General features: G+C 39.9%; 1 protein-coding gene across 4 annotated transcripts in view; it reads left to right on the top strand.

Moving 5' to 3' along the window:
- LEF1 (lymphoid enhancer binding factor 1) overlaps positions 1 to 26,584 on the top strand; it is a 120,633-nt gene that overhangs the window by 75,396 nt on the left and 18,653 nt on the right. For 2 of the 4 annotated variants that reach the window (XM_064584943.1, XM_045880615.3), the window contains exons 4-9: positions 9,058 to 9,190; positions 15,053 to 15,143; positions 16,740 to 16,823; positions 18,988 to 19,110; positions 20,122 to 20,284; positions 25,173 to 25,280. In XM_064584943.1, the coding sequence (XP_064441013.1) occupies positions 9,058 to 9,190; positions 15,053 to 15,143; positions 16,740 to 16,823; positions 18,988 to 19,110; positions 20,122 to 20,284; positions 25,173 to 25,280 (702 nt within the window). The remainder of the gene's footprint in view (positions 1 to 9,057; positions 9,191 to 15,052; positions 15,144 to 16,739; positions 16,824 to 18,987; positions 19,111 to 20,121; positions 20,285 to 25,172; positions 25,281 to 26,584) is intronic. The other 2 variants (XM_064584944.1, XM_064584945.1) reach the window with 1 other exon arrangement.

The following is a 26,584-nucleotide window of genomic DNA, read 5'->3' as shown; positions in this document are numbered from 1 at the left end:
GATGCATCATTACTGGCTTGAAGATGGAGGGGGTACTTGTCAGGGAAGGTGAGTGGTCCCCACCTGACAACTTGCAAGGAAATGGGGACAACCACAAGGAACTGAAGTCTACTAAATACAAAAGTGAGCTTGCAAATCTGCAGACAGGAGTTCAGCCCAGCCTGAACTGTGATAGCCTGAGCAGAGAACCCAGTCACACCATGCTGGAACCCTGCCCCATGGAAACTATGAGATAATAAATTGTGCTATGTCATGCTGCTGATAACTTTGTGATAATTTTTTATGAAGCAATAGAAAATGCAAGGATCAATCCCTGTTTAAAATGTAAGGGTATGAATTCTTTCTTGAAAGGAGTTGACTTCTTAGTGTTGAAATGCCTCATTCAGACAATCAGTTATAGGAAATAGGTATTGACTGTCTCTGCTTTGCTGGGACCTGCACTAGACGCTGGGGATAGGTTACCCAAGTATGACCTCTAGTGAGAGAAAACAGATGCACAAACAGTAACTGTAGCAGTACAGTGTGACAAATACGTAGAGTCCGGTCCTAGGGGCTGTAAGTACAGTGCAGACAGTGAGTGTAACTGGAGGGACTTGAAGGCTTCTTAGCACCAAAGGGTACAAATCCATATTCCCAGCTACTGTATATCTAGAATCCCTTTGAAGAAAATAATTCAAAATTGATGAAAGAGCACAAGTCTGGGGTTTTACACTGACACAATTAAGGGAGTCAAAGGAGTTTAAAATTTTCTAAATATAATTTAAAAGGATGTGGCATACATTATTTTTGTTTGCTTTTCAAATTTCTCTTGATTTGGTACATTTAGAGTACTAGCAAATAGGAGCTTGGTATATCACAAAAACATTCCATATTTATAACCCATAAATCAATTTCTCTCTGAATTCAACTTAATTGAAATAATACTCTTCAATTTATTAGCCTCCATTGTCTATAATCAACGACTATTTCTGTAGTATTCTTTACTATAAGCGGCAGTTCTCAAAGTGTAGTCTGTAGGCCCTTGGGACTCCCTGAGATAGTTTGACACATAAGGTCAAAACTCTTCTCACGATGACACTAACACATTATTTGTCTTTTCCACTGTGTTGAAGTTTGCAATGAAGGTGCAGAAGCAATGGTGGGTACAACTAGTACTTGTAATCATTGGATTCTGTACCACAACACCCTCCCATGGGGAAAAAAAATGACAGTGTCACCTTAGAATATCCTGATGAAGCAGTAAAAATTACTAATTTTATTAAATCTTGACCCTTGACCACATACCTGACAAACTATGGTTCTTCCGACTTTGGTATTTGGCAGGCAGATGAGCAAGGTGAGTCTCTCTTTAGTGAAAATAATTGACTGTTGCCAGTGATGGAATTTGAGCTTTTGAGCAAGAATTGGAATTTTAGAAAACTTGTATCCACTACTATGGATGGGCCAGAGAGCTTCCCAAATCCTTAAAGCTTTTCTAATGAGATCAGTGATGATAGTAATGAATGTGATTTTTATATTATGTGACGAAATATGTCAACTCAGTTAAACTAGTATTTTCCAAGTAACCAATGCATGATGTTACAAAATCATGCATGGTTAAATTCAAAATTCAAGATAGATCAGTGGATTTTAATGTAGGAGTAGGAAAAGTATACTGATACGGTTTTTGACTCTACATTGCAACTAGCCTCTTTTAAGATTTTATTTTTTAGTAATCTCTACATCCAACGTGGGGCTCAAACTTATAACCCCAAGATCAAGAGTCCCCTTTCCACCAACTAAGCCAGCCAGGAGCCCTAACATTGCAACTAGCCTTTAGGAAATTACCACTTGTCAAGTTTTGGTATAGTATCAAAGAAGTTCCACAATAATCTGAAAAAAAATTACTAAAATAATCCTCCCCTTTCAACAACACATCTGTGTGAGGTTGGATTTTCTTCATGTACTTCAACCAAAATAACATAACAAAATGGTATTTGAATGCAAAAGCAGATAAGAGAATCCAGTTGTCTTCTGTTAAACCAGATGCTAAAGAGATTTGCAAAAAAATGTAAAACAATGCCACCCTTATTTTTTTGTTTAGAAAATGGTCTCTTTTCATAAGAATGCTTTTTATGTTAACATTGCAACAAACATAGGTTTGTTGTTTTTAAATGAATTCATAAATATTTTTAAATTTCTCATTTTAATTTCTAACGTGATAAGTATTGTTAAACCCACACAAACAACAACTCAGTGGGATCTTCAGGGCGCCTGGGTGGCTCATTTGTTAAGTGTCTGCCTTCGGCTTGGGTCATGATCCCACGGTCCTGGGATCGAGCCCCACATCGGGCTCCCTGCTCAGCTGGGAGTCTGCTTCTCCCTCTCCCACTCCCCCTGCTTGTGTTCCGTCTTTCGCGCTTGCTGTCTCTCTTTCAAATAAATAAATAAAATATTTTTAAAAAAAAGTGTTAAGTGCCCTGAAAGCAAAAAATTTGAGAACTGCTGCTGTAAGAGATTTTTCAAATGAATGAACTGAGATTGTATTGCCTATTAAATCATACTCTAGAAGGGGAAACAAAGCAAGCACATAGAAAACCTGTGTGTACATGTCTGCCACAGCAAGGTCTAAACTCTAAAGTTTACTGTGTTGTAGAGATGAGCAGTTTGAACTTTTGGGAGCCAGAGTAATTCATTTATTGGGCCTTTTTTTCCTTTCTTCTTTCCTTTATCCATTCCACAAGTATTTATTGAACATATATAATATTCCAGGATCTGATGTTTTATTTGCATTGTTCAGTTAATCCTCACCTTAATTGTGTGAGGGATTATTTCCACCCATTTTACATATGAGGAAACCGAGATTCTGTAGAATTAAGTGAATTACCTAAGCATAGCAACTAAGTGGATATGAATTGTTTGGGATCTGAACTCTGTGCCTCCACTGCCCATGTACTTGGATATTAAACTATATGAGTACTCATCCCTTCCACTTGGAAACCAGAGGATGGCAGGACTGTCCGCTTTTGGGTCCTTGGGATATAAGCTGTGGACTCAAGAGTCACCACCTTGGGTTCCAGTCCTTTCTCTGCTACTTCACATCCTCTGTGATCTTGTACAGATTACTTACCCTCTCAGAAGCTCCGTTTTCTTCTCGATAAAACAGAAATTATAACACGTAACTTAGGGGTGATTTCAGGATGGCGTGATGTAATGTGTGGAAATCATCACTGAAAAGAGAACTAAAAAACAGTGGGTACAGACCTGCTGGTGACATCAGGGTTCTCCAGGTGGACAGTGGTTCCTGTCCAGATGCTTGATGGCAGTGGAACCCATGGTAGGCCACCCCCACCTGGCAGAGCAGTTTGGGGCAGAGGTGGGGAGAGGAGCTGAGGAGCGAGCAGTGTGGGACAGGAAGAGCAGGGACTTGGGTGTCAAGCTCATGCCAGCACAAGTCCTCTCTCAGCTAATTATTACTTAGCTCTCTGTCCGAAAGAACTCCGCCTTCTCATCCATAAATGTAGAAGTGATACTGCCCACGTATGTGGATGAGTGCCAGAGAATATAAAGGCATGGCCATAATGACTAGCACTTACTGGGTGTCTAATCCATATTAATTCCTTTCCCAATGACACGTTCCTTCCGCTCTTAGGAAGACATTCTGGGTGTCCAATGGAGACCATCCCTTTGCCGCCAGACTTAGACTCAGAATATTTGTCCTGCAAACCTTAGAATCGATCAGTTCCTGCTCAGGAAGTCTTCAGACCCTAGGCTCTAACTGTTATCTTAAAAAGCTGCTACATCATAGCCAGTAGCGGCCTTAGATTTGAAGGCCGCATCAGACCAGAATCAGGTATTTAGCCTTGGGGGATCTTAGGAGATTTCCAGTACAAAATGTTACTTTTGAGGTCTAGTTGGTACAAGAATCATATCTTTCCAGAGTAAATTAAATCTCCTCTCTGTGGGAAGGCTTGAGAAGCTCAGATTCTCAGAAGAGGAGGGGAAGACACAATATAAAATTACACGGCTTCTATTTCATGAGTACCAAATTTCCTAAGAGTTGGATAAAAAGTAAAATGGCACCATAAAAATTGAGGCTAGATGAAATTCCTCATCTCAGTAAGTTGGTGGAGTGTTAATATTTCCTGGATTTGGTTATTACTGGGAGGATTATTGATAAAATGCACAGCCAGTTGAAAGGGAACTCAGGGCCTTTATGCCCAGCCAGATCCGGCACTGCGGGTTTAGTTGAAATCTGGAGATGTGCAGGATGGGGACTCGCTACTAGACCAGCAGGTCTCTCCCCCAATTACTGCACTTACCAGCAGGCCCACGGCCTTAGCCGGGAGGGCGCCGAACCACTTTCTAGCCCTGCCCAGAACCACATCCTCAGAGGCTGACAACACTCATGACAGCTTGAGTTACTGCCAGTGGTGAGTGGGTCATTTCTGGGAACGGTTCTTCGGGGGTGGCTCTCAGGATCCCTAAGTGGCACCCACTTGGTGTCCACAGGAGGTGTGGGTTTTATTGGCTGTGATGCCAAAGAGGTCCTTACCTGCAGGGACCAGCCTGGATGGCAGCCAAGCTAGCTTCCTTGGAATGTTTTCCCGTCCTGGAGAGAAAGGCGCCAGTTGAGTCTCTGCAGCTCTAACCACTTCTACTGAGGTGCCTCTTTGTCTGATGAGATTCCTGTGCCTGGGACAGAGACCACACAGTCATTTCATCGATGTCACATACTGTCAGGTGTGGCCCACATGGTCAACTCAGTGTCCAAGATTTTATGAACTTGGCTCTTCAGGGAGGCTGCATGGCGTGCTGGTAACGAATCGGGTCTTCAGGACTAGACTTTCTGTATTTGAACCTAGCTTTGCCACTTACTAGCTCTGTGCCTTTGGGAAAGTTACTGGACTTCTCCATGCCTCAGTTTCCTCATCTGTAAAAGGAGAATAATAATAGTACCTGCCTCAAAGGCACTATAAAATGCTTAGCCCACACTAAGCACTTGGTGTTAGTTGCTATGATAATTCTGCGCTATGTGGGTAGGATGGCCTGATGATTTTTCAAGCTTGGGAAAAGATTGCAGGCTTCCTACTGAGTAGCCATGTGTGGGTGCTGAGTGTAGGTGAGTCTTCTAGCATCTCCCCCCCGCCCCTTATATTTTCTATCCCTTTTCGAGTGCCTGCTCCTTCCATCTTTCTTAACTTTTCCCTTTGCTCACCTGCCTGAGATTAAGTAGTTGGAAGATCAGGGTCTGTGGCCTGGCTTAGCCACTTACTGCCATGTGAGCTTAGGTAAGTTTCTGAACCTCTCTGAGCAGCAGTGGAGGATTTGGGATGTCTTAAGGCTGCCAGGTATTGCATAAAGGTGGAATAATAGTGGGTGCTATTACCCTGGGATAATGAAACAGGGGACATACATTGGGAATACTTCATGATCCTGCACTGGAAGCTAAGACTTTACTATGAGTGTACCTGTGAATGTACTTGGTTGTATGTATGAATGGAAAAAGAATCAACGTGATTTTTACCCTTCCTCTCTCCCTTACGGGGAGATGTGTAGTGGGGAAAAGCATGAGAACGGGAGTCAGGAGACTTGGGTTCTGTTAAGTGAGATACTGGGTGTCCGGTAGCCAACACAGAGTAGGAGCCAAAAAGATGGTATTTCTCAACTACTTGATTCCACGGTGTTGAGCCACCTCAGAGGTTTTCATTCCTGTTTTATTCACAGTGACCCTGTATCACTGGAGTTGCATCGTGAGAAAGGCTGTGTTATTAGAAGTGCTGACAGTGGTCGTGGCTTGATCGTCCATTTCCTGGTGACCTCTGTTTCTCAGCTTCCTGTCTTAGAAAATAAGAATCTTAAACTAAATGAAATTTTGGTTTCTTACAGCTTTAATGGGATATGAAGGCATATAGTTAGAGATACACTGTCTCTCCTGTCACCCAGTTCCTTTTCTTCATAGTACTTGATGCCATCTCTTTGTTTTGGTTTGGTTTTTGGTGTTTTACATACTTATTCTTTGTCTCCAATACTCCTGTCCCACTTCCAGGCCCCTAGAAAGGAAGCTGCATGAGAATAGGGACCTTGTCTAGTTTGACCTTCAGTGCGGGAAGAGTGCTTGGCATGTTTTTGGTGTTTAATAAATATACACATATGCCCTTATCTACAGGTATAATCATGCATTATACTATAATTCCATATATTTGTCCATGGTGGTCAATTGGTTGTTCCTCCCCTACTCCCCACCACAACATATACCACACTGCTATTTGGAGATTAAAGGACTAGAATTAAGAATGGTTATATTGTCTGTCATAAAAATTACACAAAGTAGCAGTGCCTGAGTTCTTGCCTTTTGTGTGCATATAATATCAAAGGACAGTAGCTCCTGATATCAGAGGAAGCCCACATTTTAGGGCTGTGGCCACTTGGCCACGTGACGGTGGTGGTGATGTGTGTGTAGCATAGGGTTGGTTACATTTATATACATAGTGGAGGTGGTCGGCAGGAGGCAAAATATAAACCTCAGAATTGTGCTCACACATATTATTGAGATTTCATATTGCTTTTATTATTTGGCCACAAAAATGGACATAATCCTTGTTGGCTTTAACACACCTACTAGTACTGCTTTCAGTATCCATCTTGCAAAATATAAGACAAGGCCAGAGCTTAAATTAAAATCCTCAGCTTCTTATCTCCTTCCCACAGGAAAGCAAATCTGTGTTGAAAACCGTAAAATTAAGAGGAGAGCAAGGATAGCATAATTTAGCAAAAATTCATGGCACCAGATTCTGAGCTATATGACTGGAGGGATAGGTCAGACGTTAAGAAGATGCTGCCTGCTAATGCAGGTTCCTTAAGGTGGTGCTCTGGAAATAAGAAAGGCATGCAAAATATATATATATATAGATATATATATATTTCTAGAAGGTTTCTGCAATGCTTCCTCTTTGTAAGCACTCTAAGAAAGTACCTTTGTAGATTGCTTGGCAATTATGCTTCTTGTGAGACTTTTGAAATGAAACTCAAAGCAGTTTAGTGGAGTTGAAATATATTCATTTTAGCATTTGGGTGTTGAGATTTTTGTTTCCATTTTAAAAAGGGTTTGTAATAATATCCTCCTATCTCTGTACCCACCCCCACCTCCTCTAGCATTCTAAATTCCTTGTATTTAAGAAGCTCATTCTGTATGTTTGGCAAACTGCATCATTAACACTTGAAAAGCATTGAAACATTTTTTTAACCTTTTACACATTTATATGCATAGATGTCTGTGCTGAGGTATGTAGAGAAAAGGCATGGGGCTCTGATAATGGCGCTCTATTTAATAAATGCCCAGGGCTATATGAGCTGTGCAAGTTCTGCCATTAGAGAGGAGTTGATCATTATAAAACAGGGAAAATCTAGTATGGAAACTATATCAATGTCTAAAAATGGGTGATTTTTTCCCCCTTCCTTTTTTTTTTTAATAAGTTTTTTTGGGTAGAGGTTGTAATGATAGGGTGTAGAGAATTAATATTACTAGCTGTAAAGAGAATTAAGTGTTACTAGGATAATTGTTCCTAATTCTCCTGAGGGTAGTCCTACCCATTGGAGCAACATACTTTTTATATCTAATTTGTAAAGAAAAAAAAATCAAATTTAAATTAGCATGTATGTCGTAGGTGCCACACCACCATACACAACAATTGTGTTACAGGGCCCTCAGCCATTCAGATATGGACCTACATTTTAAGCAGTTTATACTGTGCAGATGTCAAGTACTTCCTCAATTTCTTTTTTAATAAAGATATTTGCTTCTGGAGAAACAGATTTCACAAGCATTTTAGTTTATAGCACAGTAAAAATCTCACTAATTCAAACTAATTATGGGGAAGACATGTCTGCTACTTAGTGAATATTCAAAATTCATTGTATTTTATTCCTCTTAAATTCACAATTACTTATTACTGTAGTGTTTGTAAATAGAGATCTTCCTGGGACTGCTGTAATTCGTAGATGAGTTTAAAATCAGATATATATTTTGCATGTTTATAATTGTGTTGAGTTTACTTTCTTTTTGGGGGAGGGGGTATAGAGTTTATAAAAAACAATCTCCCTAATCAGGTTAAACTGCCTGAGTCTTGTTTACATTACTTGATTTGCTTAGCAACCACTTTTGGGGGGTAGAAGAGAGAAAAAAATTCAACTTTAACCAAATAAAGAGACCCAGATTTCAAATTGATGAAGTCCAAAAAATAACCTGACCCTTTAAAAAGTATTATTGTTAGGTAATTTTAGACTTCCAAATTCAATAATAAAATTTGTTTTTTAAATTTATATAAGACATATAAAATGTCAAAATACATAAAATGTTAACGATTTAAAGTGTTCTTACAAGCCATATTTCGTATTATGCAGTTAAACTCAAGATTAGAAATTCCCTTTTATCATTTAAGACTTCTAGAAACTAGAGAACCTGAAGATGAACTGAGTAATGCTAAAGCATAATGGATGGTCATGTTTGATTGACAAAGCTATAAGACATGAAAAAAAAAAGTGCTGTAACATGGTTCTTAAAGATGTACAATTATAGAATTACAAATTCTGTAAACTAAGGGGATATCAGTACAGCAAATTTATATTTATCGGGTTGTTTATTGGTAATATTTATTCATTCATTTGTTCATTGAAGAGTTGAGTGCCTTTTTATTGCCAGACATATGTAATGAATAAAAAGAGCTTATGAAACATTTGTAACTTTTGCTCCAGTAACTCCTGGTTGAACATAACCTGAGGAGATAATCCCAAAAAGAAGTATAAATATGTACATACAGAAATTCATGTCCTATGAAATAATTGTAATCAACCTAAATCTCCAAAGGACACTGATTAAATAACTGATAGTCTCTTGATGGGATATTCATGTACTTGAGGAGTACTTAACATGGAAAAATTCTGAAGATGTAATGAGGACAGAGATGATTCTTGGGTTATGCCGATGTCCAGCTACTGCTACTGCGTGACTTTCTCTTTGGGAGAGGAGACAGGAGCTGGGTGTTGCTATTAACCATTGACCTTGTGGTTACTTTGCAGTCAAATAAGGTGCCCGTGGTGCAGCCCTCGCACGCGGTTCATCCTCTCACCCCCCTCATCACGTACAGCGACGAGCACTTTTCTCCAGGATCACACCCCCCACACCTCCCATCAGATGTCAACTCCAAACAAGGTGAGAGACCCTGCCTCCTTAGGCCTTTCTCAATAAGTGAGGAGCCACATCTCATCACTCCAATGCCTTTTCAGGTGTCTTTGCTCTGTGTCACTGTGTGGATCGAAATGTATTTGTAGGAGATGAGGAATTAACTTGATAGCAGTTTTTTATAAGCCCACAAGAATTTGTTGTTGCCTCTCTTATTTCTCAGGATTAAAAAAAAGAAGAAGAAAAAATAAAGGGGTTATTTTCGAAGTGACAGCTTTAAAAATCTAGGATCCACAGTATAAACCAGTATGTTGTACAGATATACTAAAAATTCAGTCCTCAGTGCCCCCTACAGTCTTCAGTTATTGCATGTACAGTGTTGATGGTAGTGTTAGAAAAATGTTAGAAAGGGGACAAAATAGGAGATTTTTACTTCAGATGTTATCTTTTTAAGTCTTTTGTGATTTCTTTTCATTTTGGTCCTTACGTTTTATCCTCTTTTTGTTATTTGCCAGCACCAACTTAGATATAATAATAAAATACAAAACCATCTCAGTTTAAAGTCAAAGTAACATGAATCCTATTTTACTTCTCTTCATTATTACTCAGTTCTGCTGCTTTATCATTTACAGAAGAACATACAGCATAAGAGGTCTAAAAAATCAAAATGCCTGGTTTCTCTAACCTGATGGGTATGAGTGTGGGTTGGCTGTAGGACTCAGAGCTCAGGTTCTCTAAGCCTTCTGGTTCATTCTGCTTAGAGCACACTTTGAGGATAAATTTGCAGGATGGCCTTTTTTCTTTCCAGGTGCATACACACTTGGACCTCAACAGGATCTTTAGAAGTTCAAAATAAAAGATCCTACAGAACCATGTGAAGGCAGAGAATGTAAAGGTGTAAAAATGCCACCACCAGCATTTCACCCTTTTGTCCAGCCCAATCGTTGACCCACAGTGGACAATAAAATTTTTAAGTGTAAAAAAAGAGTGGAGTTCAGAGGCTGGATGTTTTTTTCCACTACTATGAGCTCTTGTAGGTTAAATCTGTAATGCCTTCATTTCCATCCATTGTTAAAACAGACAGCTTATTTGAGGACTCAGTCACTGTTGGACTTTGGCTTGAGTGAAACTATGTACCTTTACCTAGGGAAGTTAAGAATCACCCATGCAGATGTGTCCCGGTTGCCTCTGTTTTATTCCTCATTTCCAATCCTTCCTCTACTTCCTTTTATCGAGGACCTCCAAAGAGTAAGAAACATCCAAGACAGATCGGAGGACATATGGTGAGAAAGGGAACTAAGATAATGTATTTTAGGAAGAAGATGGAGTTTAAGAGGGAAGATCATGACCTTGGTCTTGGTGATTTCAAGTGCCTTATAGGTATCTGGAGGGAGAGAAGGGGTAGATAATTTATGGGTCACCATCCCAGAGCAATATCTGAGCTAGAGATACATATCTGGGGACCTTTAAAGCTGTAGATGACAGTTAAAGATAGATATAAAAACCTCAAACCAGCTATTAGCAAAAAGAATTTGAGTGGTTTTTTTTACCTGTTTTTAAACTATTTATTTAATAATTGCATAGTGCTTACTATGTCCTAGACCCTGTTTTAAGCACTTTGAAACAAACTTATTATTTTTTTTTTTAAAGATGTTTTATTTATTTATTTGAGAGAGAGAAAGAGCACAAGAGGGGGGAGCGGGAGAGGGAGAAGCAGACTCCCTGCCGAGCAGGGAGCCCGATGCGGGACTCGATCCCGGGACTCCAGGACCATGACCTGAGCCGAAGGCAGTCGCTTAACCAACTGAGCCACCCAGGCGCCCGAAACAAACTTATTTTAAACAATAACACATGATGGTCCAGTAGTTTTTTCTTTCAAGAATTCTAGGACGGTTCTATTTTTAAAAAGACAAGTTTTTGACTAGCTACCAATTACATTTATATTTTCTCTTGTTTCCGTCTCTTCTGCTGCCCTACCTTGTTTTGCCTTACTAATTGTAATTTATATCATTGCTTCTCAAAAAAAAAATTTTTTTTTTAATTTTTAAACTCTCTAGAACTAGAGAAAGAACAAGGGGGCATGATCAGAAAACTGCATAGTCTTTGAAGTCCTTATTTTGGCCTAAAAATTTGTGTGATTGTTGCATTCTACTCCATACACTGTGTTTGTCTTAATTACTGTTAATTTGTGTTAATTAGTGTTTTTAATTACTTTTTTGTAAACAAAGACTTTACATACCTTGTCACCATTTATCTCTGGGGATATGTAAACTTTGGTTTGAAAAGAACTAATTTACATGATTTTGGGTTTATATCATTCCACTTGGTCATATTCATCACCAAAAAATAAATAAAAAGCTCACTAGGTCTCTTGCTTTTACTCTCTTTCTCTCATACTGCCGGCCTTTTTAGTTATATTATGTAGCTAAACTAGTTAGAACGTGGTGGTACTGAGGTCAGAGTTACTAATTTCAAAGTTCCTAGGAGGCTGGTTAGTTTTATTTAAAAAAAAAAAAAAAAAAACAGTATCATGTCCATACTCTAACGGTAGATAGAACTATCAAATAAATATAAACCGTTTGTCAGCAGAACTCATTCTCATTTGTAGGAAAATACCTAGGGTAATTTCACAGTAGGCAGCACATTCATTTTTACCTTCCTCCCTGTGTGTTGGTGTGAGGTATGTGTGCGGGTGCAGGAAGGGGAGAGGAAGCTAATGCCAGTCATTTTCTTCTCATTATATCTGGTAAAAATGTTAAAAAGAGATTTGGGGAAATACTAGGTTTATATACCTGTTTATGTCTTTGTATTACCCACTGTATCCTTATAAATAACCACAAACACTCACATAGCACTTTACTGTATTACATGTATTCATGCATTTATTCCTCAAAACAGTCCCTATTCCATTTTTATACTGATTTTAAAGAACAGTAACAATTAAGTAGCTTCCTCAAAGATATGTAGCTTGTGGGTGGCAGAATTGATAGATCCATACAAGTCTGACTCCAGAATCATTTCATCCATAATTATCAAAGTTACTTATAAAAGCTTAAAAATTGTTAAGGCTGTGCTGTGTCTGGCCTCTAGTACATAGTGAGTATTCAATAAATACTAGTTAAATGAATGATATGAAAAGTGTCTTCACTAGCCTAGCAGTTGGTGGAGAGGCACACACTTCTGGGATCTTACCATAACAATAGGCTATATAAAAAACACAGATCCATTTTCTGCTCATGTAATGACCCTAAGCCACATCATGTACTCTTGTATATACATGCAAGTATATACGTGCAAAATGCTTGGCAATATTGACCCAGAATGAAGAATGGGTCTGTTCAAACACTTTTAATTCGCTTGTTCATTTGTTCAGTCATTCAGAAGTCTTTATTGAGAACCTCCTCTGGAGACAACTGTAGTTGGATACCTAGAGTGGTAAAACAACGTCTCTTTTTTCCAAGCAGTATATAAGCTCATGCAGGAAATCATTTGCACAAACTAACTATAAAACAAAATGAAGAACACCTTAAGTACCATGTTAAAAGTACAAATAAAACATTGTAGTTTCAAACAGGGAAGAAGGATTTCTCAGAGCTATAAACATTAGAGCGGTGTATTTGAAATGTGAGGAGGAATTTATTTAATAGAAACCGTCAAACTAAATACCAGCATAGAACTAGAATATAGCAGGTGCTAAGTAAATGTAGTTTCCTCTTTCCTCCTTTGAGCCGTAAACCCAAATCCAACTGGTTTGTACTGTGTTCAGTTGCATCAGTCCTGCTCCTACACAGAATCACTGCTGCAGGGTTTCCAGGCTTACATGGAACATGGACGAGAGTGGAGAGCAAGATTTTAGGCTTGTCTGCATAGCTATGTGATTGCAAGCAAGTTACCTTCTGTATCCCAGTGATGAAATTCCAGGAAAATACGTATTTTCTATGTACCTAAACAGGATGCCTGAGTAATCACTTAATCATTGCAGACCGTGGTTTCCCTATTTGCAAAACAGAGGGATTAAAGTAGACAGTTCTGGTAGTCTGTGACCTGTAGTCATGATTTTCAAGCTCAAATTTCCACAAAGCTTCCAAAGTTCTTCTGAGTTAGTCTGGTTTTTTTGTTTGTTTGTTTTAAACTGAGCAGTCCCCCTGCAGACCCTGAGGTTTGGGGAGGTTTCTGAATCTCAAAGGTAGGGGGCAGGCAGCAAGTTGGCCCAGTGATTCTGACATGTCAAGAATCATCATTGTAGGCTCCACTAGATTCACCCCTACTGCCCAAACCTCCCCAGACCCAAGAAAAAAAAAATCCCAGAGTATGAAATTTGGGGTCTGCTGTGACCCCAAAGTAGTGGCACTTCTAGCCAAAAAGTCGGGGGGGGGGGTTTTGAGACAATCTTTTAAAAACAGCAAAACGAGATAATCTCATGTAAGCTCTCTATTGAGGATTAAAAACCTTCTTCCTACCTGCTTCCTGTAAGAGTTGAGTAATAATTTGTCCTAACTTCAGAGTTGAATTAACACCAACTTTGAAGGCCACACTTCTTAAGTCATTCCCATATGTTCAAAACCTTAAATATCTTATAAGACCCAAATGAAACCCATAGGCATTTTAAACAGTAAAAAAACAGAATAAAGAACATCTTTCATATGCTCACCTGATTCCACATATTGGTCAGTATACAACCATTGAATGCATACTCTGGGTGTTAAACCTGGAAATGCATGCTCATATATGGAAGTGGCCTTTTTAGGCCAGATTAGCTATATAAAGAAACTTGTGGCGTTTTTCTAATCAGAATCACTTTCCCCCCAAATGCACAGATTCTAAGTTTTTATATTTTGCATTTTTATGCATATGTCCCTTTTCTGTACCCAAGGTAAAATATGCCAGTTTGGGGCGCCTGGGTGGCTCAGCTGGTTAAGCGACTGCCTTCGGCTCAGGTCATGATCCTGGAGTCCCGGGATCGAGTCCCGCATCAGGCTCCCTGCTCAGCAGGGAGTCTGCTTCTCCCTCTGACCCTCCCCCCTCTCATGTGCTCTCTCTCATTCTCTCTCTCTCAAATAAATAAATAAAATCTTTAAAAAAAAAATGCCAGTTTGATGTTTATTTCTAAAAAATTCTTACTGCTGTTTTCAAAATTTTTTGCCTAAACAAAGAGATGTCATTTGGGACTAGGATTAGGTATAATCTTTAGGTGGTTTTTACAGTTATAGGGCAGTGTGCCCCCGGGGAGTGTGAGCTCAAGAAACAATTTGGTGGCATTCTCATTTTCTGTGGAATACAACTAATCCAGAACAGCTTGACCTTGGAGCCCAGAGGACTCAACTTGATGAAGAGCTTAGTTGAAGCTGAAGTGGCAGAGACCAGATGAATCATATCAAATGTGACCATTATGGGGCTGAAGATGATTCCTAATTAATCTTTGATCCTCTGAGGTATCACATTTCCCAAATCTATGTGTCCATAAGGGAGCCAATGAAAATATGAAAGTGGCAATTTACCTAATCCTTGAGCACCATGGCAGACCATCTACTTATGAAGGCTGTCATTTTCCATTCTACACAAGACAATTGTCTACCATTTTCTTAACCAAAGTGGAATAATGAGGGCAAACTAAATAATTTAAAAATCTTACTGTGGTCACTGTTTTACCAGCAGCCTATTTACTCCTTTAAGAGTTCCTCAAGATGTCCTATTTAGGACCTATTTTTTCAGATTTTGAAATCTTGAGAAAGGCTAACAGACTGACTGCAATTAAATGCATCCAATAAGCATTGTTTCATGCTAGACCTTAAGTATTAATGGCATAAAGCATTTTATTGCTTTTCTTTTATTCTTATAGTCCAATGTCCTGTGAATCTGAAAACTCTACTTCTCCATTGTTCTTTTGAACAGGCATGTCCAGACATCCTCCAGCTCCTGAGATCCCTACCTTTTATCCCCTGTCTCCAGGTGGTGTTGGACAGATTACCCCACCTCTTGGCTGGTAAGATCCCTCCTGTAGCCTTCAGTCAGGCATTTGAGCATATGTTCTTTCTATTCATGGAAATCAGCTTTATGAATGATAACACTTGTGGAGTTGAAGAAATTTCACATCAACAAGCAAGGTGCTAACTTTATTTCATTTCAATTTGAAAGATTAAAAAATATACAGACTTTGAAATGGATTGAATCCCTCTGCTAATATGTGTAGAAAATGTGTAGCATTTGCTTTGAAGCTTAAAGTCTTATGGATTCAATTTGTGGCTTTGGGCATTTGCTATGCCTATACAAAGTGCTCAGTGTGGTTCTTCTTGTCTAGTTTTTTATGAACAACTTATTTTTGAAACAAACTTAGACACACTGAATATCAGTCTTTGCTTATAAAATGAGCAAGTGAAGGAAATGGCAACTAGAAATTCAAAAATACAAAAGCATTTTTTGATTGTTAATAAAGTAAGCACCAGTTTGAGTTCAGACAAGTGAAAACCTGATGTTTGGGCTTCCTTTCTTCAGAATCCAAACACTCTATTTTGTTGTTTATTTCTAAAAAATTCTTACTGCTCTTTTCAAAATTTTTTAAATTATAAAGGTAAAGGAAAGGAAATATATTTTTGGAAGAAAGACTTTTACGTACGTAGTGCAGCCCATTTTTATCATGTTATTGTTAGCACAGAGCTTACCCCCATCCCACTCCCATTCCTTCTCCATCCCTTCCTCCCCGCTGCTCACTCCATGGAAACACTGCTTCAGCTTTAGCAGAGGAACTCTCTCCTTTCTTTATCTGACCTTCTGTCTCCAAAGCCCCCATCACTGCCCCAGTCCCTACCTTGACATCCTTACGTTATCTTTCTTCAGCAAGAAGGGGTCATCCTGCCTTGGAAATTCCAGCTCGCTCGCTCTCTCTCTCTTTAGCACTAAATCTCCCAGTCAACTGTTTGAGTTTAATTGATTGTGCACATACTTCCAAACCTACATCAATTATTCTGTCTGAACTTACTACTTAGGGGCAGTAATCCTGTGCTGAGTGGCAGCTGGGAATAAAGATTGTGTAAATGAGAAATGTGAGATGTAGGGAAAAACAGAGAGAGATGGGATTCTCAGAGTGGAGAGGGAGTAATTCCAATGAATTGATCTTTTATTTGGGTATATGAAGGGGTGGGGGAGTGCAGTGTTTTTAAAATATTTGTTCATTTTTATATAAATTTTCCCCCCTTTCTTTCCTTCCCTGAAGTTTCTTAAAGATTCTAAAAGTAGTTATTTCACCATTCTCACGGTTCTGTTATATTCAGTAAACATGTGTTATATGCCTATTTTGTTCAAAGCGTTAGTGGGGTCAGGAGAGAGGAAGGGGTAAAAGGTCATTCATGGCCTGGTTTGCTTTTCAAGTTGAGGGTGGGAGATTTTCTTCAGGGTAAATGGTGCTTTGACTGGGTGGAGAGTAAGAAGTGAAGCAGTTGGATACCTGAAGAAATGCTGTGCTCTGTAATGACCCCCACGCAGTTCTTTCTGAATACCCCCTCTTCTCTCCTCATCAAACCCTTATTGCTGGTTGGTAACTCATGTTTTGTCATTGATGGGTTCCTTTCTTCTGTGACCTCAGGCAAGGTCAGCCTGTATATCCCATCACGGGAGGATTCAGGCAACCCTATCCATCCTCACTGTCAGTCGACACTTCCATGTCCAGGTAGGTGGAGGTGGAAACTGGGCACCCCAGGACAAGTTGCTCTTCTTGCGCTTGCATTTTGTGCGCCTCTGCTTGCCTCTCGGTTGGCTAGGAGGGTGCATAACTCAGCCACGCGTCTGTCTGTGCAGTGTGCCTGGCTCCCACACTAGGTGTCGCAGAGAGCCCTGGGTGGAGCCAAACGCTGCACCCCACCAGCACCAGCCACAGCCCTTGGGGAGATGGGCTCAGCAACACCCAGGAAACGGTGCATCCAAAAGAATTCACTGCCACCTGACTGTGGGATGTGAAATGCCCTGAAAGCAGACATTCTAAGAAGAGCTTGTTTGATTCAAAATATGCTGGGAGTGGGGTAAGGGGGAGGATAAAGACTGGTTTGGTCTGAGTTCTGTAATTTGCTTTCTTTGAGGAAAGTTGTATCTGTTTAATGCTACAGTGTTTGAAAATGCCCAGGGAGTTGAGAGCCTTCCTGGACCAAGGCTGTCAGAAGAGAAAGAATGGTGCTTATTGGCTGTCAGGCCATGCGGGGTGTGTGTCCTAGTGTGTGAATCAGGCCCTGTGTGGACATGTTTTAGTTCAAGCGAAGCTCTGTGAGATCTGCCAGCCACACTGCTCTGTGTAAATGCTTTTGCTTCTGGAAAGGATGGTGTCTGTGCTTGATGTACACGCACATTTGTTGTGCATCCTCTGCGTGTTCGATGTGGCTTATTCAAGGGAGCTAGCATTATTGTGCTGGAAGTCAAGCTGTTGGGCTAGCAGTTGGTTGTGAATCTTCACTTTTTATTATATAGGTATGAAATTGGCTATTTCTGGGGAGAATTTCAGCTTTTTAAAAAATCATTATGTGCTCAGTAAATTGGAAATCGAGCTGGTTGAGGGGGATGAAATTAATATCCTTCCCCCAAAATATATTTTTACACCTTTTAACATTTTAAGAACTCTTGGGTGACTGGATTTTCTCCGATGCAAATAACCAGCATCATGTATCTTTGCAAACAGTACATGTAGCAGAGCATCATTACTTAATCAAAATATTTGTATTTTTCCCATGCCTCCTTAATTTTTAAAAATTTGTTTCTGATCTAAGCAGAGTTCCTTCTTTCCTTCCCAGATGAAGGAATTAATTGTGCTGACTGTGGTAAAAGACCTGAGAACATTGTTCTTGTTGAATTAAATGTTCACTTTAAAAGAGTTTGAAAAACAGGGCACCTGGTTGGCCCAGTCAGTAAAGCACGCCGCAACTCTTGATCTCAGGGTGGTGAGTTCATGCCCCTCGTTGGGCGTGGAGCCTACTTCTAAATAAATAAGTAAATAAAACCGTTTGAAAAGCACAAATGTCTAAAGCATATTCAAATTTATCAAAGCATTTATTGAAAGTACTTTTATTTTTCTTGCATGGCAGTTGCCCTCCTTTGTGTTGTACGGTTGTGGATATTTAAAGATTTTTTTAATGCTCTACCAAGCGTACTCAGGAGAAAAGCCTTTTTAGTGTGTATAGTTTTTACCTGGTGCAGAACTGTAGCCTTCCTTTAATTTTATTACCAGTTTTCCATAAGACTAGATCTTTCAAATAGTACTTTCTTTCTGTATAGAAGATTATTTTAGAAGATGCTGATGGCAGCTTTACTCAATTGGGGACTGAAAACAAACTTCCCATCCCTTATTTTCTCAGTTGTTCTCTCCAGATATCAATAAAGAAGCCAACCATCTGAGAAGACTTAATGCGACAGTTTGCTTAGGAATGTAGGCAGAGATATTTTAATGTGGTGTCTTTAGCTTTCATTTAAAAATCATTTAAAAAGCTAAATCCTAATAAAGTGTTATGTTTCCAGCAATTACATTTACTGAAATTCTTCTTTGAAAACTGCTTTGCAAGAAAATTGACTTTTTTTTTTTTTTAATTCTACGACCCAGAGCCCTCCCAGGAAAAATGTCTGATTCTATTAGTTTGAAAAAAATTCTGTTATACACAGAATAAGTATAAATATTTCCACTTGAATACAGAGAGAAATTAATTGTTGGCCCACTCTAATTCATAATTACTCCTGTGTGTAGAGATGTGTTTTCACTTTCAGCCAATAGCAGTTAGTGGATTGTTTCAGAAGTCTGCCTCCTTTTGCTACAACAGCCACTAGTACATATGTTTTCCTTTCTTTCCTTCTTTCAGGTTTTCCCATCATATGATTCCTGGTCCTCCTGGTCCCCACACAACTGGCATCCCTCATCCAGCTATTGTAACGCCTCAGGTCAAACAGGAGCATCCCCACACTGACAGCGACCTAATGCACGTGTGAGTATGCGTATGGTTTCACCTGTGAATGCCTTAACAAACTGAGGATTTCAACACAATTTCGTCTTGCTGTTGTTGAACATTTCCTCCCTCTCTTTGATTATGAAAATCAGTGTGTCTCTGTCTTGAAAGTTCTGCCCCTGAGGACTTTAAGCAGCTTGATACTCAGTGCACTGATTTTAAGATTGGAATGGAGCACAGACCTCAAAAGATCAAGGGAACCTCACCAAAATGGAGTAATCTTCAGAGTGTGGGCATTGAATAATCTTGAGCTGTTTAGCAATTCACTACCAGGTTTTAATTGGGTTCTGATTGTTGCACCTGATGGTACCTGGGGGCAGTAGGCCGGAGGGCTCCATGCATTTCCTTCCGGACATGCACTTAACCCTGCTCGAGGCTTCAAAAGCACAGAATTCAAGGGAAAGGGGCAAACCAAGCCCAGGATCCCCTGTCAGGCCAGGGTTGTCTAAGGCTGTTATAGCAGGACTAAATTCCCTGAAGAGATTAGTAATTGAACTCCTTAGTCTAGGGTCTGTAGACCGGGACAGGAGGATGGGGTGGCAGAGTGCATATAATAGTGCATAAAACCCCTGCACATGTAGGCAAAGCCAACATACATTTGTTTGGGGCAGAGAGTCTAAAGTTTCATTAGCTTCTCAAGGGGGCCCTTGACCCAAAAAAGTTAAGAACCTCAGTTCTGAAAGAGGAATAACCACCCATACTATGTGTTTGGCTTTTCCTGAGGTAACCAAGAAGCGCAGGCTCAGGGCCCATTTTTCGTCAAACACTCCTATAGCTATAGGTAAACTTTCTCAAACCAAAGGATCCTTACCCCTACTGAGTTGTTTTTCTAATTTGATGCTGTTTTGGGTGCTTATAGAGCTCCTAGAGAGTTGTCCCCGGCCTGAGTTTGACTGGTGACATGAACAGATGCTCTGCTTCTCTCCTCCCATGTCCTCCTTCCCCTGTCCCTCCCTCCCCACCCCCCACACCATCCCAACCACCTTTTAGGAAGCCTCAGCATGAACAGAGAAAGGAACAGGAGCCAAAAAGACCTCACATTAAGAAGCCTCTGAATGCTTTTATGTTATACATGAAAGAAATGAGAGCGAATGTCGTAGCTGAGTGTACTTTAAAAGAAAGTGCAGCTATCAACCAGATTCTAGGCAGAAGGGTAAGTAGGGGGGTGGGATATAAATGTTTATGGTGACCTTGGAACTGTTTCGTTAAAGGTGATCATAGAATGCGTTTGTATAATCACAGCCACTTTGGGAAGTAACAGAAGATAGGATAATAATCTTTAGGAGGATTAAACGATAGAATGCATTGTTAACAACTTAGATTGTACCTGGCACATAGAAAACCTCCTGTAAATGTTAACTGTTTTTCCTGTTACCATTTATTGGGTGTCTTTTATGTGCCAGGTACTCTAGTAGGCATTAGATAATAATTGCTGAATAAAATAGGGTCCTTGTCTTCATGGAGCTTAACGTTTTGTGACAGGATGCAGATGCTAGACAGATAATCACCAGTGTATAATTAAAATTGTGATAAATACTGTGAATGTAAAGAGTAAGATTCTATGAGAAAGAATAACAGGGGGCTAGGGAAGTGCCCCTCTAAGAAAATGGTATTTAAGCTGAGACCTGAATGAGGAGTTGAAATTAACCACGTGATTAGTGGGGAGAGGTGGACCCTCCCCAGATGGAGTGACAGGTGTGTGCACTCGTGTCTGAGGCAAGAAAGCACTTAGCCCACATAGGGAACTGTAGAAAGGCCTTGCAGTACCAGCCACGCTTCTAGAAGAAACTGGGCAAACACAGGTGGCCACTCCTTCCAAGACAGAAGTAGATCTGTTCTACTCAGAAGCTTTAACTGGACGAATTTATATGAGCTGGAGAAGTCTTCATTCTAGAAAAATTGCTCTCTGGGTCTTAAAGTGTATATGTGCGTGGTTTCTGCATTGCCTCCTTTCTTTTCATTCCTTCTTTTACTCGTGCCAGGATACTTTTCTGATCACCTACCGTATACCAGGCACTAGGCTACAACTAGGACAGGCACTCTAAGATTTCTTTATCCAACCACCACCCAGAGGCCAGTAAATCTTTCCAGGTGCTTTTCTCAGGATTGAAAAGGTTTTAAAACGTTAGGTATCTGAGGAGTGGTGGAAAAAATTGGAATTTTTCTAATATTACATTATAATTTTAGAAATGCTTCATTTTAATTTGTTGATGCTCTTCATATATGTGTGATAGGTTACTTAAATTATGACCTTATGTATTTGTTTTTGCAACCTCTCAAGAAATTCATGATTTGTAAGTGAACATTTAGGCGAGAAAGGTCTAACGACCTTTGTAAAACTTAGATGATTGTGTTTTAGCTGTTTTTACCATGTTTGATACAAACCTAATAAATTTCGACATTCATAATGGAAGACATGCAGAAGATTTCCAGGCCACATGAAGAGATAGAGGGAAGTAGGCTCTCTTGCATTATCGATTCCTGTTGGATAGAATAAAAATGCAGTTATTTCCAATCTGCAGGACACCAGGGTTTCAGGGGGTAGGGTGTGGTGGCAGATTATAGCTCTCTTGGTGCCCCATGTACAATACTCTCCCTCCCTGTGGATTCTTAAACACTTAATAACAATAATTACAGTGATTTCCCTAGCCAGAGCATAGGGATAAATGATTCCCATCATCTTTGAGGAACGTCGCCTTAAAAGTTTAAAGGCTGATGACCATTCCCCCTGACCCTTTAAAAGAAGAAGCCAGAGGGAAAGAAGCGTTGATGTTCTTTTTTCAGTTTATATAAAACTCTTAGCTTTTTTCCCGTTTTTGAGTTAAAGGTCCCCTGGCCCTCCAATGGGAATTATTTTCCTGCTCGAGAGAGTAAGTAAGGATATGATACGGAGGTATGCTTCCTATTTTTAATGCACATTTCCAACAATTGCTACTTTCTCAGCTCCCTTAATGATCCCCAGATCAGAGCGTGTGTCCTAAAAGATGGTTCTCATTTGGGATCTCTCTCTGTCTTTGATTTGGACACCTGTTTCTATTTATAGGTCTCTGAGATCTTTGATTAAGATCAGGTTTTCTATCCTTTCATAACTCCCCTCTGGCAGGGTAGTCCTTGCTAGTTCTTTAAAGTTCCTGCTTTAAAATCATGAAGTTTTACACTGGGATAATTAGAATTCTTAAAAGTAGAACTTAAATCCATTCTGGCACATTTTATCTTTTTTATTTTATTCATTTATACTGTATATCTAAAAAGAAATGTTCAGTCATTTGAATTAAAGTTTTCTTCTTCATGTTATAAATAATAATACCACAAATCTTACTTTAAAAGAAGCCTTTTCAGACCTTCCAGGCTGTAAGGAAAGTCCATTTGTTGCAAATTTATTGTGAGAATTTTTTTTATCTTGGAATGTATACATTTTCTAAAGTTAAATTGGTATTTTCCCAACAACTTGGGAAATGTTGACAATGAAATCTGATTTTTTTTTCTTAAATTCAGTTTTTCAGTAAGCAAGAGATAGAAAAGTGTTTTTAAAAGCCCATTGTGTTTCAGAAATTCCTATAAAGAAAGACCATATTTCTTGTTTGTACTAGACTTTTTGTTTTCACTTACAAGGCTTTAATACCATTGTTTTACCTACTGTTTTACTCTGGTAAATGATCTTTTATTTGTGGGTAGATTAAAAATATTAGAAATACCAGGGAACTAAAAGCAACTGAAAATTCAAGTAAATAGTTCGTGGCCTTTTTCTCCTTGCATTTTGCTTAGTTTTGTTAGCTGGGATCATTTTGTCAACTTAAATGTCCCATTTTAACTCAAAAATAACTGGTTGTTTGGGTAGAAGACCTAACCTCCATACATATTTTGAGAGAGAAATTTTATAAAACTTATTTCAGGTTTTCTCAGCAAGTTATAAAGCTGACAGAGACTATATAAAATTATACTGATGTATATTGCATTAGTTTAAGAGAGTTCTGACTTGTCAAATGGATAAACAAATTTACAAAAGTTATAATTTTACTTTTTTTTCCTTTTTGTCTCCCTGTTTGTTCCTTATTGGTAACACTTTGCCTCTTGCCAATCACATTTAGCACCAGAACTGTGTAAATATTAATGATCAGTCTTTTCTTTAAAAAACAAAAACAAAAAAACCCCAACAGACAATCAAAGCAGATCTTTTCCATTGTGTCCAGTTTGTTTTCTGCCCTATGTAGGTCTCAGTACTGGGTCAGTGTTCCAGATTAAGCAAGGCCAGTGGTTGGGAGAAGCCTGGTTTAAACTCGCAGCACTGCCTCAGACACGCCTCCTTCTTAGGCTTGATTTCACTAATTGTATTCGTTCTGCGGGTACAAAGAACTGTGTCTCAGGTAACTTTTTTTTCAGGGTTTTTTTCCTTCCACCTCCCCAGCATGTCCGGCTCCCCCGGCCCCCCATCATTTTTTAAAAGAAAGGCATATTACCTGATTTGCCTTCAGATTCGGACCCAAGTCCTGCTTCTTAACTACTTGATACTCTGCACTTCTAAAGTGATTTAAAAATAAGCCATCTGTCCTATCCAACACTGAGGCCCAGGCTGGTTTCAGGGGCTTCCAGAGGAACTGAATCCGAGGCCCTGCCCTTAGGCACCGCCTGTGCTGGAAGCTGGAGTGGGAGGGTGGGTGCTGCGGAAGGTGCTTCAGCGTTCTTCTTGAGATCAGGTCCCTGGTCCTGAAACAAACAGGAGCAGCAGGTGTTTGTTTTCTTGAGGAAAGCTGCCTAGCCATACCTCAGGAGCCTCCTCCCGGAGACCTTTTTCTCTTTCGTTGCCCCTCTCCCTCACTCCTCTGTCCTTTCCCCACTCCAGTTCAGCCACACCTTTCTTTTCTTTTCCTTATTCTTTAAAACTAGGACAGGGGAATTAAAATCAATTAGGCAGGGTAGCCATGAATGAGAAAGACCCTCCTAGCACCCTAGAGCTGGGGCGAGCAGGAGTGGGCGGGTGGGAGCTGACCCAGGGTGTGGGTGTGTGTAGTGTGGGTCAGGTCTGCCCCTCCTGTGGCTTTACCTCCGTGCCCTCCTCTCTGGCTAGTTGGTCCCCCAAAGCCCAGCCGGTTCTACTGGAAGGTTCTACTGGCAGATCCTAGCACTGAAGAAGTGGGGAAAATACTTGAAAACTGCCTGCTAGGGCACCTAGATTGAGTCGTGTGCAAACATATGCAAAGCAATGTGCAAATGTAAGCTGCTTAAATTTCCAAACGGATGCCTTGCGTACACAAGCTATTTTGCTGTATATGATACATAATTATGTCAATTATTAAAAGGGAAATGGAAAGTTTGCAGGAGGATATCAGCCATTACATTCTCCAGGTTAGATACTCCAGTCTCAGATTCTAGATGGCAAAAGAAATCTAGATAGTGCTCCTTGCTTTCCATCAGAAGGAAGCTAAAAACCATAGCCATAAGGAGCGCACATGTGATTGGACCGTGTTATCGGTATGCTCCCTCTAGACAGGTAGTGTGAGGAGAGGGTGATGGGACAGAGACAGACTGACTTGACGTCTTGCTTTATAGACAGGATCATAGGAACAAGGTTTCAGACCCTTCATATTGACAGAGTGGGAGAGTGTCCATGTGAGGTGAGGATGCATCTGTGTGGAAAAGACATCTGGAAATTATCACATTTTGCATAGATAAATGGTACTTGGTCTTGAATACCAGAATATGGTACAGACTGAAAAAGCACTAAGTTGGGTGTTGAGGTTCACCAGTGAAAGTTCTAATTTACACTGGAAAAGAGAAAGAGTGGGTGACAGATCATTTTACTTCGGCTATTTAATTGCTTTTGATGTGTTCCATGTGATATGGGAGAACAGGATAGAGACCAAAGTTTGAGTTGCACTCTCACCTCCAGACTCCGAGTGGGTCTATGCAGGACTTGCTCTTCTGTCATTTAAAAATAAATCAGAGTTTAAGTGCTTAATATTTTCATTCTTTGATGTTTGAAATATGTAATATTATTTCTCTTTTGCTTACTTGATTTGTTCTCCTTCCTCTTTTTGTTTTAGTGGCATGCCCTCTCCCGTGAAGAGCAGGCTAAATATTACGAATTAGCACGGAAGGAAAGACAGCTACATATGCAGCTGTATCCAGGCTGGTCTGCAAGAGACAATTATGTAAGCTCTTCTGCATACCAACAGCTCGCTACTTTCACTCATTCTTTCTGTTACTTTTGTATTATTTTTTTTTTTGAGGTTTTATTTATTTATATAGACAGCGAGAGAGGGAGAGAGAGAGCACAAGCCGGGGGAGCGGCAGGCAGAGGGAGAGGGAGATGCAGACTTCCCGCTGAGCAGGGAGCCCCACATGGGACTCGATTCCAGGACCCTGGGATCATGACCTGAGCCAAAGGGAGACGCTTAACTGACTGAGCCACCCAGGCGCCCCCTTTCTGTTACTTTTGTGATGGAAATGTGTTTTAGAGTACAGTGGCTCCCCCCATCCTCCCTTCTTCGCTGGGGATACATTTCAGGACCCCCAGTGGATTCCTGAAACCACCAATAGTATTGAACCCTGTATGTACTATGTTTTTTCCCGTTCATACATACCTATGATAAAGTTTATAAAGTAGACACAGTAAGCGATTAACAATAATAATATAGAACAATCATAACAATATACTGTACTAAAAGTTATGTCAGTGTAGTCTGTCTCTCTAAAAATACCTTATTGTACCGTATTCCCCCCTCTTCTCATGAGGAGGTGAGACGGTAACGTGATGACATGAAGTGAGATGACTGATGTAGGTGTTGCAATGTTATGTTAGGCTGCTCTCGACCTGCTGACGCCACATTAGAAGGAGCATTGTCTGCTTCCAGACCCTGCTTGACCAGGGGTAACTAAAACTGTGGAAAGCAAAGTGACAGATAAGGGAGGACTACTGTATATGTAATGGCGGTACTCTTTCCTATTTTGGGAAGTTAATGAACTTTATAATAAAGATTTCATGGATATATTACATTTGGAAAGCTCTGAGCTATCATACTTTTTTTCCTCTGGTTATATAATACATTTTTAAGGTAAAACTTTAATCCAAAAAAATCCATAAAAATGTTGGTGAAAAGCAGTTTTTTAAAAAAGCCTGTAATCTCGAGGCGCCTGGGTGGCCAGTCAGTTAAGCAGCCAACTCTTGATTTCAGCTCAGGTCATGGTCTCAGGGTTGTGGGATCAAGCCCCACATCAGGCTCTGCGCTCAGCAAGGAGTCCGCTTGAGATTCTCTCCTCCCTCTGCCCCTCCCCCTGCTCGTGCTCGCTCTCTCTCAGATAAATAAATACATCTTTAAAATAAAAATTAAAAGCCCATAATCTCATCCTGTAAAGGTGACATGAGTAATAACTAGTTACATTATCTTCCAGGTATTTTTTCTGTGTATATGGTTTTTTAACTTGGATATAATTGTGTGTGTGTGTACATACACTT

This window comes from Mirounga angustirostris, unplaced genomic scaffold (assembly GCF_029215605.1).
Source record: "Mirounga angustirostris isolate CCGP_5_RB_7025 unplaced genomic scaffold, mMirAng1.0.hap1 SCAF_2, whole genome shotgun sequence".
Classification (NCBI taxonomy): Eukaryota; Metazoa; Chordata; class Mammalia; order Carnivora; family Phocidae; genus Mirounga; species Mirounga angustirostris.
Note: the sequence above shows the minus strand (reverse complement) of the source record. Positions and strands in the feature narration are given on the sequence as shown.